This window comes from Sus scrofa, chromosome 6 (genome assembly GCF_000003025.6).
Source record: "Sus scrofa isolate TJ Tabasco breed Duroc chromosome 6, Sscrofa11.1, whole genome shotgun sequence".
Lineage (NCBI taxonomy): Eukaryota > Metazoa > Chordata > Mammalia > Artiodactyla > Suidae > Sus > Sus scrofa.
In genome coordinates, this window is record NC_010448.4 from 152,430,995 (window position 1) to 152,444,207 (window position 13,213).

Genomic DNA, 13,213 nt, shown 5'->3' on the forward strand with positions numbered 1-13,213 from the left:
GTCTTTTTATTAGTCTGTTTAAACCATTAATGTTTAAAGTGGATATTGATACAAAAGAATATCTACCATATTCGTTACTGTTTTCTATTCATTCCTCTTGATTTTTTTTTTCTTTTTTTGTCTTTCACTCTTTTTCTGTCTCCTCTGGTTTCAATTGGGTATTTATACAATTTCATTTTCACTTTCTCTCTTAGCATATCAATTCTAATTCTTTTTATAACTTAAATGGTTGCCTTAAAGTTCAAAACATACATTTCCAAATGATTCAAATCCACTTTAAAACAGCACTAAACTGCTTCACTGCAGTACAAGTAACTTATAACTTTCTTAATTCCCTCAGTCTGCCCCTTCCAACATTCATATCACTTATCTATAATCAGTGAATACAAATCCCTATTTTTTTAACAAATTGTTATCTATCAGATCAACTAGGGAAAATAAAATATTTCTTTAATTTTTTTTCTCTACTGTTCCTTCTTTCCTTATTTATATCTGCATTTCTGATCTATATCTTTTTCCTTCTTTCTAAATAACTTTAACATTTCTTGTAAGTCAGGTCTACTAGCAACAAATCCCTTCACATTTTGTTGGAGAAAATTTATACCTTTCCTTAACTGCTAGATGGAACAAGAATGGCTTTGCATAAATTTATCATATGAAACAATTTGTATAAAGAGGAGGCAGTGGTGCCTGGCACATAGTAAGTGCCCAAGAAATGTCAGGTGCTGCTGTTGTCCTGGTTGTTCACCAGGCCTGGTTCAATCCTTAGGTGAGAGGATGACTGAAAAACACAAAGCTCAGGTGTCTGCGGTGCTGAGATGCAAGGTAACCATAAACCTTAGAGTCCCAGTGGTTTCAGAGAACGTAAGGCTCTCTAAATAGCAAATAAAAACACTTCTTGGCAGGTCTTTTCCAAGATCCAAGCATGTTCTCCCGGGGAGCAGAAGGCAAGTTGGGTGGGGTGCGAGGGAAAAGAGAGGGCCTGGAGGAGAAGGGTTGGTTGCAGGGAGGTGCTGGGGACAGGGCTTGGGGAAGAGCCAGGAGGCGACAGGCTGTCAGGGTTGTGGCAGGGACCCGAGCAAGGCAAGGGAGGGGCCAGTGGAGGTTGAAAGGGCAAAAAGTGCGAGAAGGGTTCAGGGGTGAGGCGGGGAAGCAACCACCAGGAAGAGGAAAGGCGGAGCTGAGAGCTGGAGGCCTGAAAAGGGCAGGGCGGGGCATGGGGCGCAAAGAGGGAGGGGGGCAGAGGCGGCGTGAGCTGGGCATGGGGGGAGGTGCTGGAAAGGTGGGCGGGGCTGGGAGCTGGAGGCCGAGGCCCCAGACCGGACTGGACCACCTGGGCCTCAGATCTCCGAAGAGCTGGAGGCTAGCAGCCATGCCGCTGGCCTTGGGCTCCCTGGCTGAGGCTCTCTGGACGGCGCTCCGTCCCAGCACTATCCTGCTGGGCGCCGTCGCCTTTCTCTTCTTTGCTGATTTCCTCAAAAAGCGGCGCCCAAAGAACTACCCGCCTGGGCCCCCGCGGCTTCCCTTCATAGGCAACCTCTTCCATCTGGACTTAGACAAGGGACACCTGTCACTTCAGCGGGTAGGAACGGGAGAAGGTGCCTGGCCATGTCCTGACCCCGACTTAAAGACAAGGGCCGTTCCGGGTACCGAGGGCGGGAGGATGGAAGCTCTGACGCTAAAGCAGAAATCCAGGTACACCAGGCTTTGAGCCTGGCTCTCCTTACTGTCAACTGGCATGATTCCATCTGCCCTTTTTAGGGGTGAAATATTGTTAACTGTTTACTACTTAAGTGTGCCAGAGGCGATATGTTCTTTAAGTCATTTAATTGTGTCTTATTACATGTTATTGGTATATTCCATTTATGATTAATTTGTCTTTTTAATACTGTTCTTGGGCAGAAATAAGAATTGTTTTTAACTTTCCTTCTCGGAGGCTCCATTTCCCAAGTATAAAATGGTGTTATTTATACCTAAATTACAACGACTTTTCAGCTGAATTGCTCCCATCACCACAAGGACTGAGCCCCTGACCTTCGGCCTCCTTGCGCTGCAATCCACTCTCACTAAAGTGGTCATTTTTCAATGTCATTCCTCTGCTTCGACTTTCTTAGTGCTTCCTGCTTCTTCCCAAAGTTCATACTGGGTAGGGAACCACTTGGAACCCTTCTTGTAGCCTCTTTTTACTTCTTTATAATCATCTCCCATCAGGGCTTCCTCACTGTGGCCACTCTGCGCTCCGTAAAATTCCTTCCAACATCCAAGGCTTTCTCAGGACCCTTCAGCTGCTTCCCTGCTTCTCAGCACAGGTACCTACCTAGTTAACAGACTACACGGGGATAGGTTGTTGTGAAGATTAAGTAAAACACTGAACCTTCGATATTAATATAGCTTATAGTGCGTGCTCAACAAATCGTAGTTCCCCTTTCCCTAAAAATGCCTGGAACACTTTGAAAAAAAGTCCATGATATAAACTCAAGTTGGAGAAGGATTTTTCACATTCTAGGAGAAACACCCAATTGATACCACTCAGTGACAAGATTAGTCTATAGAATTTTAAAGCTGGCTCTGAAATCTCTACTGTTGTCTAAAATAGGTGTTCTTTAATTTCCGAGCATTGGGAGATTTTCCTCCTCACTTTCTGATAATGATTTCCAGATTGAGTTGATTGTAGTAAGAGGATGTACTTTGTATAATTTCAATTTTAAAAAAAATATTTAAAGGTTGGTTTTATGACCAAGGTACCGCCCCATACATACTTGAGAAGATGGGGATGCTGTTTGTGGAGGGTTCTATACTGTATGTCAGTGAGATCTTACTAGATAATTGTCTTGTTTAGGTCTTCTGTATCCTAAACAATTACTGAAAGAGGCATATTGAAGTCTCCAACAATAATAAACATTTTGTCTATGTCTCTAGTCAGTTCTGTTAGTGCCCCTTTAAGTATTTGGCAGCTCTTTTATTTGGTACATACACATTCAAATTAGTACGTCATCTTGGTAAATTGGCTCTAATTATTAACGATGTGTGTCTTTATCTCTGATGATGTTCTTTACCTGAATTATACTTTATCTGATATATTATATTATATGCCAGCTGTCTTTTGATTCGTATTGGCAGACTGTATGCTTCTCTATTCTTTGACTTTAACTTACTTATATGGTTACGTTTGAAATGAGTTTCTTGTAGATAGCATATAATTGGGTCTTTTTTTTAAATTCTGCCAATTTCTCTCTTTTCATTGGTGAATTTTTATCATTTATGTTTACTATAATTATTGATATGTTAACACTTAAGTCTACCATTTTACTATTAATTTTCTATTTTTCACTTTTTTATATCCCTTTGTTTCTCATTTTCTGTCTTTCTATGGGTTACTTGAACATTGTTTCAGAGTTTCATTTCAGTGTATCTATGCTATTTTGAGTACATTTCTTTGGATTGTATTTTCAGTGCTTGCTGTATAGATTACATGCTATGCATACATAGCTTACTGCAGTAGTAATACATATACACAGCTTATAGCAGTAGTTTTACCACTGTGACTGTTAAAACTTAGTACTGTTTAGGTCCCTACCTTCCTTACTTTGTAAGTTTCTTGAATTTTATTTCTACATACATTGAGAACTGCAGACAGTATTATAATTTTTCTTTACATGATTTTAAAATTCAAAGGAAAAGAATAGTCTGCTATATTTACTCCTTTATGTGCCCTTTCAGTTGCAATTACTAAAGAACTTTCTTCAGCCATTCTTTCAGATCTGGTCTGCTGTCAAAAATTCTCTTAGCTCTTCTTCATTTAGGAATGTATTAGGAGTTCCCATCATGGCTCAGTGGTTAATGAACCTGACTGGCATCCATGAGGACGCAGGTTCAATCCCTGGCCTCACTCAGTGGGTTAAAGATACAGTGCTGCCATGAGCTGTGGTATAGGTCACAGACGTGGCTGGGATCCCATGTTTCCATGTCTCTGATATAGGCCAGCAGCTATAGGTCTGATTTGACCCCTAGCCTGGGAACCTCCATATGCCATGGGTACAGCCTAAAAAGACAAAAATAAAAAATAAAATAAAAGAATGGGTTTATATCACCTTCATTTCTGAAGTGTATTGTCACTAGATATAGAATTCTAGGTTAACAGTTTCTTTTATTGAACACTGTAAAGTGTTGCAATACTTCTTTCTGGCCTCCTTAGTTTCTGATGAGAAATATGCTATAATTTGAATTGAAGTTCCCCATAAATAATGAGTTCTTTTCTTCTGCATGCTTTAAAGAAATTTTCTTTGTCTTTAGGTTTCAGTGGTTTGATTCTGAGAAGTCTTAGTGTTGAATTATTTGGATTTTCTGGGTTCACTCACAACTTCTTTGATATGTAACTTTTTCTGTTAGCAAATAGAATTTTTCAGCCATTGTCTCTTTAAATATTTTTTCAAGTCCACATTTATTTTTCCTTCTGGTACTCTTGGGCACTGATGGCCTAAGTGTTTTGTTATTCTAACATAGGAACCTGAGGCTCAGTTTTTGTTCTTTACTCAGCCTACTTGCTCTGGGTTGCTCTGTTTGGATACTTCCCAGTCCTGTCTTCGATTTCTCTGATTCTTTCGTCATAACCACTCTGCCATGGAGATGTTCTATGGAGGATTTTTTTACATTATTGTATTTTTCAGTTCTAAAATTTCTCTTTTTTTCATATGTATACTTTCTTTTACTTTAAGATTTTCTAATTCTCAAATGTTTGAGTGTGTTTGTTTCTTGAAACATTAAAACATTTCCTATTTGTGAAGCTTTAAAATCTTTATTCTATTATTCCAATATGTCTGTCCTCTCAGTATTTGTTTTAACTCATTTGGGTTGAGATTTTCTGGTTCCTGGCAATGTAAGTACTTTTGGACTATACTGTGGACATTTTGTGTATTTTTTGGATGACTTTGTAATCTGTATAAATTTTCCATTTTAGGAAATAATCAACATGCTTATTTTCAGAATGCTTAGTTTTGTCATTGTGGTTCGAATATCAATTCGGGTTATAAATCTTCTGCAGTTCTGTTCTGGTCTACCTGACTTATGTGCTGTCCATCCTCATAGGACTCCACCCCACATTCCCATCAGTGCAGGCTGGAGAGAATGAGAATCGGGACAAAAGACCAGGGCCACTCCGAATAGCATAGCCTCTTCCTCACTGCAGGAAAGACGGAAGTCTCCTTTCTACCTATATATGCTCCATGAGGAAGGGGTAACCTCTTATTTCTAAAGAGGGGTAGAAATCAGAATTTTGTCCACTGACATCCCCAAGGGTCTCTTGTATTCAAGGGTGATAGTCACCCTTCAGCTCTCAGAGTCAACAGAGGAGGGAGACCACCGTGCAGTTGCAGAGGTCAGGTGAAGACAGGTGTCCACGCATGCTCTCCAGTGCTGTAGGCACCCATTAAGGTGGGGAAGAGTCACAGTTTTTTTCATGGATTGGCCTCCAGAACAGGAAGGTAGAAGGACTGAAAGGTTTTTTTCCTGGTAGGCCTCTCTTTTTCTAGTCCTTTGGCTAGAGAAAGCGGGATTTTATTGGAATTCTTGTTGTCTGTGCCACTTAGTATCATGACTAGTAGGAAGAGTAAAATGGGATGTTTTTACTCACTTTTCTCTGGAATAAGGGGTTTGATCGTACTTTTGTTTTACAACGAAGAGAGGAATGACTAGAGAAGCTAAATCATTTGCCTAATGCATAAAATTGGCCCAGGATGAAATGTGGTAGGGTCTTATCCCCGGCCTCAAGATTTTTCACCCGGAGCTGCTAGATTTTATTTTATATAGGTTTGCATTTAAATATTTTTGGTTGCGAAACAAAGGGAGTTAAATGGTGTGATTTAGTTATAATGAAATTTACATTCCAACAATTTAGAGGCGTTAGGTACCAACTAAATGCTAGGTCCTGTATCTGGATTTATACATACGTTTTCATTTAATCTTCACAATAAACACATAAGTTAAATGTTTCCATTTTAACACTGAGGAAACTGATTGAAAACTGTCAAGTGATTTGTTAAAGTTATTCAGAAGGGAAAATATCCAAACTAGGATTTTAATCCAGCACCATTTGACTCCCACACTTTAGTTTCTACTTACATGCCCTGATTTTTCATGATGTAGTCAGAGCATAATTGATTTATTCAGGGGTTCATTTCTCAACAGACATTTATGTGGCAGGCACAGTACAAGACAGTGTGATGAAATGTGTGGTATAACCTTTGGTAACCTTTGACATTAGGTGGGATCACTGGGATGGGAAACCCTGAGGATAACCTCTGTAGAATGTTGAGATAAATTGGGCAGAACCTGAGAGGAATGGTAGGCCTGTGGCTCCATGGAGTAAAGGGGACAGAGCTTTTTTTTTTTTTTTTTTTTAACTATTTATTTATTTTTGTACTGGAATGCCACTGAATTTTTTTTAATTGTTTTGTTTATTTTTTTTAATTGTAAGAAAGACAAATACCATATGATATCACTTATATCTGGAACCTAATGTACGGCACAAATGAACCCTTCCACAGAAGAGAAAGTCATGGACAAGGACAGGAGGTTTTTATTTTTTTATTTTTTTTTATAATTTTTTTTATTTTCCCACTGTACATCAAGGGGGTCAGGTTATCCTTACATGTATACATTACAATTACATTTTTTCCCCCAAGGAGGAGGTTTTTAAATGTAGGAAAATGGCATGATCTAAAACACAGTGAGAGGGCAATGAGGAAACTGATCTGTCTGTATGGGATGGTGGGAACCCTTCTCATGTTTCCCCTCATTTTCTAACCTTCCTCTACCATAGCTCCTTGGCTTATTATAGGAGCATTTATATAATGAACACAAAATTTTGTTGGACTAAGATGGGGAAATGGTGGATAAAGTGGATAAATAGATTAGTGAGGATAAGCATTGTGTTGCTTATAACACAAAAACCCCAGCATATAGTGATATAAAAAAGATTGAAAGTTATTTCTCTTTTACAAGTCAGTTAAGATATAGGTAAGATGTCCAGAATAACAAGGCTAAGTTGTACCAGAAAGTTACCCCCAAATTCCACTTTATCCTATGTCGTTGCTCTGGTCCTGCGACACTGCCATGTGTGAAAAGGGGGAAGTGGGAGGTGGTGAGAAACAACATTCCTTTAAAGACTGACCCAGGAGGTGTACAAATCACCACTACTCACATCCTTTTAGCTACACCTGGAAAAGCTGTGAAATATGATTTCTAATTGGGAATCATGTGGCCAGCTGGTCTGTAGGGAGCTCTGTCGCCCAGAAGAAGAGAGAGGCAATAGCTTCATGCTTTCATTGCAGGATGAAACATGCAGAGATAGTTAGAAAGAGCCCTACTTTATGCCCACAAGCTGGGCTAAATCTCTCTCCCTCTTTTTCTGAAAGGAGGGAAGACATTATAGGTTTGCTATAAGAATCAAATAAGTTCATGAATATGAGTTTACTGCCAGGGTGCCTGGCACATTAGTTGATGCTTATTTCTATATGTGCTATTCTCCCCCTTTCTTCAAAAGTTTGGAGTAACAAACTCAAGGGAAACCAGTCGTTGGTTGTACACCAGGCATCACTTGTCTGACCTGACAGCTGCATGGGCTCCATCAGTCCACTCTTGGCCACTTTCCCACCCCCATTCATTTGTCCATATCTTACCAGAGTCCTTTTTCTAAAATACACTCCCAAATATATCAATAAAAGTAAACACTTTTATTACTACTTTTAGTATTATGGATACTTAGCACCATAGTCTCAATGAAGGGAACTGGTAATATACCCCACTTTGTAGATTTGGAAGCTGAGATACAGGGAAGGTAAATAAATACCTTGACTAAAAATTAACATAGTAAGTAACAAGCAGGAGCTAGATTCAAATAGATTTGTATGGCTACAAAGTCTAAGTTCTTAAGCACTCATATACCTTACCTCTTCTATTCAGATTTATAATTGCAAGCAAAAGAAGATCCAAAATACTGCACTTGACATCAGTGCATCCTTGATCTAGCTCACATTACCTTGCCAGCCCAGCTCTCTATTCAAATGAGAGGTATTTCTTTCCAGGAGCCTGTCCTAGCCTCTGATACCGTTATATGCTTCCTATGTTTCACCCATCAAATCATTTAGTGTACAGAATGGTAATAAGAACCGATTACCTATCTGTTTGCACCATATATTTCAAGCTTATTACACTTAAGGATCTGTACCCCCCAGCACCTGACCTTGACCTACCCCAGGGTTAGTGCTCTTTAATGAACCTACAGTCCAGTCAGACAGGAGAGCCCACTTGTTCCTAAAAGCTCATATTTTCCTGTCTTTGCATTCATACATGCTCTTCACACAGCCTACAGTCTTTGCTTTCATAATACATGTCCTTTGCTGACACCTTGACCTTCATTTAGGATTGGCTTGAATACCATCTCCTCATAGAATTTTTCTCCCATATCTAATGTGGAAATAAATCTCTTCTTTAAATAGCTTCATACCCCTTGCTCCAAAATTATAACATATATCATCCTTGCTATGTTAGTTTTTTTCTGTAGTCAACCTCTCCTAAGAGACTTTTGACACTTTAGGAAAAGACCATGCATATTGATCTGTGTATGGCCCCCACATATAACTTAACAATGTCAGAGGGTGCCTGGGAAGTCCAGCATTTCATAAAAACCTATTAGATTGAATCAGAATTTGGTTTCCACAGACTCTTCTCAGAAACCTAGTATAATCTCAAACCTACCTACTTGTGAGACCAGGATTCTTAACAGGAGTTCATGGGCTCCAGGGCCCTGGTGAATCCCTGAAACTGCATGTTAGCATAATTGTATCCATGGCAGAGGGTTTTCCTGGAGACCAGATTCATGACAGAGACAAGATTTTTAAATGATTTGATGACTCAAAAAAAGGGTGAGAACCTCTGTTATGAACCTTCATTCCATAAGTTCTTAGGTGTCTTTTATGTGCTTTAGTGGATAGAAATACTTTTTAACTATAATATATTACAAACACATAGAGACAATATTTTAATATACAATTTAGTGAGTGAGAAAGTGAGAATCTTATCCCTCCTTGTGCCTGACCCGGCTCTGCGCGCGCACACACACACACACACACACACACACACACACACATACATTGCTCAGTGCTGGTGAATATTCGGAAGAACAGACCCTCTAACCAATTGCTAGTGGGGTAAGAAATGGTCCTTCTGCCTTTTCTCCTTTCCTTCATTTGGTGTCTGTTCTATTGTTTATGAGTTTAAGAACTTAGATTACAGTCTCCCTCAACTTTATATTTCTTGGTTCAATCTCATGTCTTGCTAACTGCCCATTTTTAATTTTTTTCTCAACATATTTTGCTCCAAGTGCTTAACCCTACAACTATCATTTTTATCCTTCATATTGTCTCCTCTCTCCTACCTTTGTTTACCTTTTATTGCTCCTATGCTAATCTTTTTTCTGTATTTTTCTACTTTCATTTCTGATTTTAAGCCTCTTGAAACCTCCTGAACACCTTATGTAAACCTCTTTTGTTCCCTTACACTATCTCTTTTTAAAAGTCTTGTTTGTTGTCCTGCATTGAGAGTATTCTCTGCCTCATAAAGTCTTCTGAGATGATTGCGGGTCATCCATTTACCTCCATGTAATCAGTTGGGACAGTGACTGGCACAGAGCATTTAAGAAGTGGTAGGCATCACCATTGTTGGTACCGGTGCTGCAGGAGGTCATGTGACCTACTCATGTTCACACAATTGATCATATAAAAATGTTTATCCACTTCACGTGGACTAGAAATATACATGGGCAGAGGGCTGGCAGAGATGGAACTGTGCAGAAGTTCATTTCCGTAAATGCTAATGGCGTGCTCACTTCTTTCCAAGGACAAGCTGATGCTGAGTTGTGTACCCTGCCAGTTAGGAGTCATTTAAACTAACCTGAGATGTTCAGACCTTCCAAAAGCATCGTTATTGTATATTTTAAATTAGTCAAGAAATCCTTTGGTGAAGTCTTAGAAGTTCATCCAGCCATTTGGCACAATGAAATTTTTTAAAAAAACTTGATTTATGCAGAGCCATTGGTGTCATTTATTAGAAGCAAAGACATGTACTGTAGAGGCTGACTGACTTGAGTTGGAACCATAGCTCTGCCCTATATAAGGCAGGACATACTATGCTAGAGATGAGCCAACACTGATGGAAGACTCTAGGCCAAAAGGACCATGAGAGGATCGCTTAGTCTTTAATGTGGGAGGAGGGTAGTGGCATGAGACTAAATCAATGGTAATTGTGCTGATAGGGTGACACTTGAGGGGACATGGGGGAGCAAAGTACATGGCAGTTGAGGAGGAGGGGGCACAGACACTGGAGAAAAGGAGCAATTCTGTTTGACACCACAGCCGGCAGCAAGACACAGCCCTGCAGATTGGAGGAAGAGGAAGGTCTGCTTAGATTCCTCTTTTGAATAAACAGATCAGGGAAGACACTGAATGCTGCCCATTGACTCCTGTCCAAGCTGTGTGTATGAATGACTGTTTATCAGAGGTGTCTGTGTCCTGTAGTGGATTCATCCCAAGTCTAGTTGAGAGGAGGAGATATGGAAACAGGTAGAAATAGTCCCATCAGACCAAAGTATGTACACACACACACACACACACACACACACACACACACACACATATATATTCTCTGTCAGTACAAACTCCCCCTCAGCTACACACCCTCCATTCTGGACACACAAATACATGCATATTCACCTGTAACTGTTTTACTGTTTTTCAGTTTGTGAAGAAATATGGGAATGTTTTTAGCCTGGATTTTGGTGCATTGTCTTCTGTTGTCATAACTGGATTGCCTTTCATCAAAGAAGCCTTTGTCCATCAGGACAAAAACTTTTCAAACCGCCCCATAGTCCCTATCCAACAACGTGTCTTTAAGGACAAAGGTAAGTCTCAGGACTAACAGAAGATGTGTGTGTGTGTGTGATAACCTGTGGTCTGTGAAAGCTGCCGGTGTGACTGCAGTTGTCCAGTACTCCCTGGGACCAGGGCCATCATTAAACCCCTGCCCCTAAAGGGAACTGAGTGCCCAGCATTTCCCCCTTGAAGGCACCCCCTCAGGGACCTGGCAGGGTCAGCACTAATGTCAGGGATTTGTCACCTGCCTGATCTCACTCTGGATATTTGATAAGTAATATCCACATCACTCAGTGATGGGGTGTGTTTTTTAAGCAGAGGATGAGGCCATGCATTCTTCTGTCTTTTTGCTTCCCTTTCAAATCTCTTCCCCTAGGAAAACGGATGTTCATCTCCTTCCTCCTCCTGATTATATAACCCCTTCTTAATATCTTTGCTATTAAGGCTCTGCTCTACTAGGTGTCTCAAGCGTCCAGGCTTTGTTACACCTGTTTGGCATAAATACTTAAAATGATCATTAAATATACTTACATATTTGAAAATAGAAATGAAAATTCAATTCCATTCTTCTACCAAAGCACTGTTTTTTAAGGTGCTTCTCAATTCTGCTTTGAAATATTTTCTCCATTAGTTCTATGTCCATTTACTCTGATCATTATCTGCCATGTGAAGCCTGGTGCTAAGCATGAGTGATAACATAGTGAAGAGAGCAAATGATATCCTTGTCTTTGTGTAACTTCTGTTCTGAAAGACAGCATCAATCATGATAATAATTCTATGCCTTAGTGTTAAGAAGAAAAGAGCAGGGTGCCCTTATTAGGGGCATCTAATCACTCCTGAGACTCCGGAAAAGCCTAAGTAGTAGGTAACAATTTAATAAAGTGAGGAAGCAATCTGGCAGAGGGAATAGAATATAAAGAGTCTCTGAGATGGAAAGAAGGGCAGTGAATTGAAAGGTGAAAGAGTTCCCATTGTGGCTCAGCGGGAACAAATCTGACTAGGAACCATGAGGTTGCAGGTTTGATCTCTGGCCTCACTCAGCAGGTTAAGGATCCAGTATCGCCATGAGCTGTGGTGTAAGTCGCAGATGCAACTTGGATCTGGCGTTGCTGTGGTTGTGGTATAGGCCAGCAGCTACTGCTCTGATTGGACCCCTAGCCTGGGAACCTCTATATGCCGTGAGTGTAGCCCTAAAAAAAAAAAAAAGAATTGAAAGGTGGCTGTGACTAGTGTGGCAAACATAAGGATTAAATGGAGATAACTCAATGGAGATCATGGCAGAGTTTGGCCAGGGATAGTTCATGCAAGTTCTTGTTAAGGATATTACTTTTTACCCTAACAACATTGGAAGCTCTTGAATGGTTTAAGTAGAGAAAGGAATCATCATACTTACATCATACATTTCAAAGTCTTATCTAGGCTGCAATATCAAAAATGGAATAAAGAGAACAAGAGACCATGGAAGCACTTTAGGTTAGAGAAGGCGGTGTCTTGGACTATGGAGGTGGCAAGAAGTGACAGTACTGTGATTTAGACCAGGATAGTGGCCATAAAGATACATGGATTTAAGGTGGACACCCAATGGGTAAAGGACAGAAGGAATAGGAGAGAAGGACAAGGTGATGGCTGGCTGGGGTGGGGAAGCTGTATGAAACAAATAGTGAATTTAGTCATGGATATACTGAGTTTGAAATGCCTTTAAATCCACAGAGTCAAGCAGGAGCTTGTACATACGTCTATAGACGAGGGGAAGAAATAGATGTTCACTCTCAGTAGATGTCATTTACAATTTTAGGAGTTGAAATGATTTCCTAGAAATGAAAGCTAGAGTAAGAGGGGAAGAGTCTTCATAACTACTCTTGAAGAATCCCTTCATTTCAGAATTTGATGGAAGTAGATGGATTACAAGAGATTTGATAAGTTCTGTGGTCGGAGAATCAGGAGGAAAATCTGCAGAGTGTGGTGCCCTGAGCACCATGGAAAAGAGTATTTCAAGAAAGAAGTGTCTCATGCTGCCAACATATCAAGATAAGGTGGAAAAGGATCCAGGATTGGACAGCAGAAAAGACCATTTCATTAAGGTGGTGGAGGCCAAGGCCAGATATTAGAAGGGGTTGAAGAGTGTTCTGAAAGTGGAGACCGGAAAGGAGTGTGACATCACCTGTGTTATGAAATAAATGATGGTCTATTGAACACACTAAGATGAGTTTTTTTTTTTTTTCCACCTTTGCCTGTCTTGTACTTTCTTCATAGTCTGGTCACACCTCCTCATTTGTTCGAGTGATTCA

General features: G+C 40.1%; 1 protein-coding gene across 2 annotated transcripts in view; it reads left to right on the top strand.

Annotated features, from left to right (window-relative positions):
* LOC100524940 (cytochrome P450 2J2) overlaps positions 1,248-13,213 on the top strand; it is a 30,443-nt gene continuing 18,477 nt past the window's right edge. For both annotated transcript variants that reach the window (XM_003127961.6, XM_013996310.2), the window contains exons 1-2: positions 1,248-1,582; positions 10,792-10,954. In XM_003127961.6, the coding sequence (XP_003128009.5) occupies positions 1,262-1,582; positions 10,792-10,954 (484 nt within the window). In that variant the 5' untranslated portion in view covers positions 1,248-1,261. The remainder of the gene's footprint in view (positions 1,583-10,791; positions 10,955-13,213) is intronic.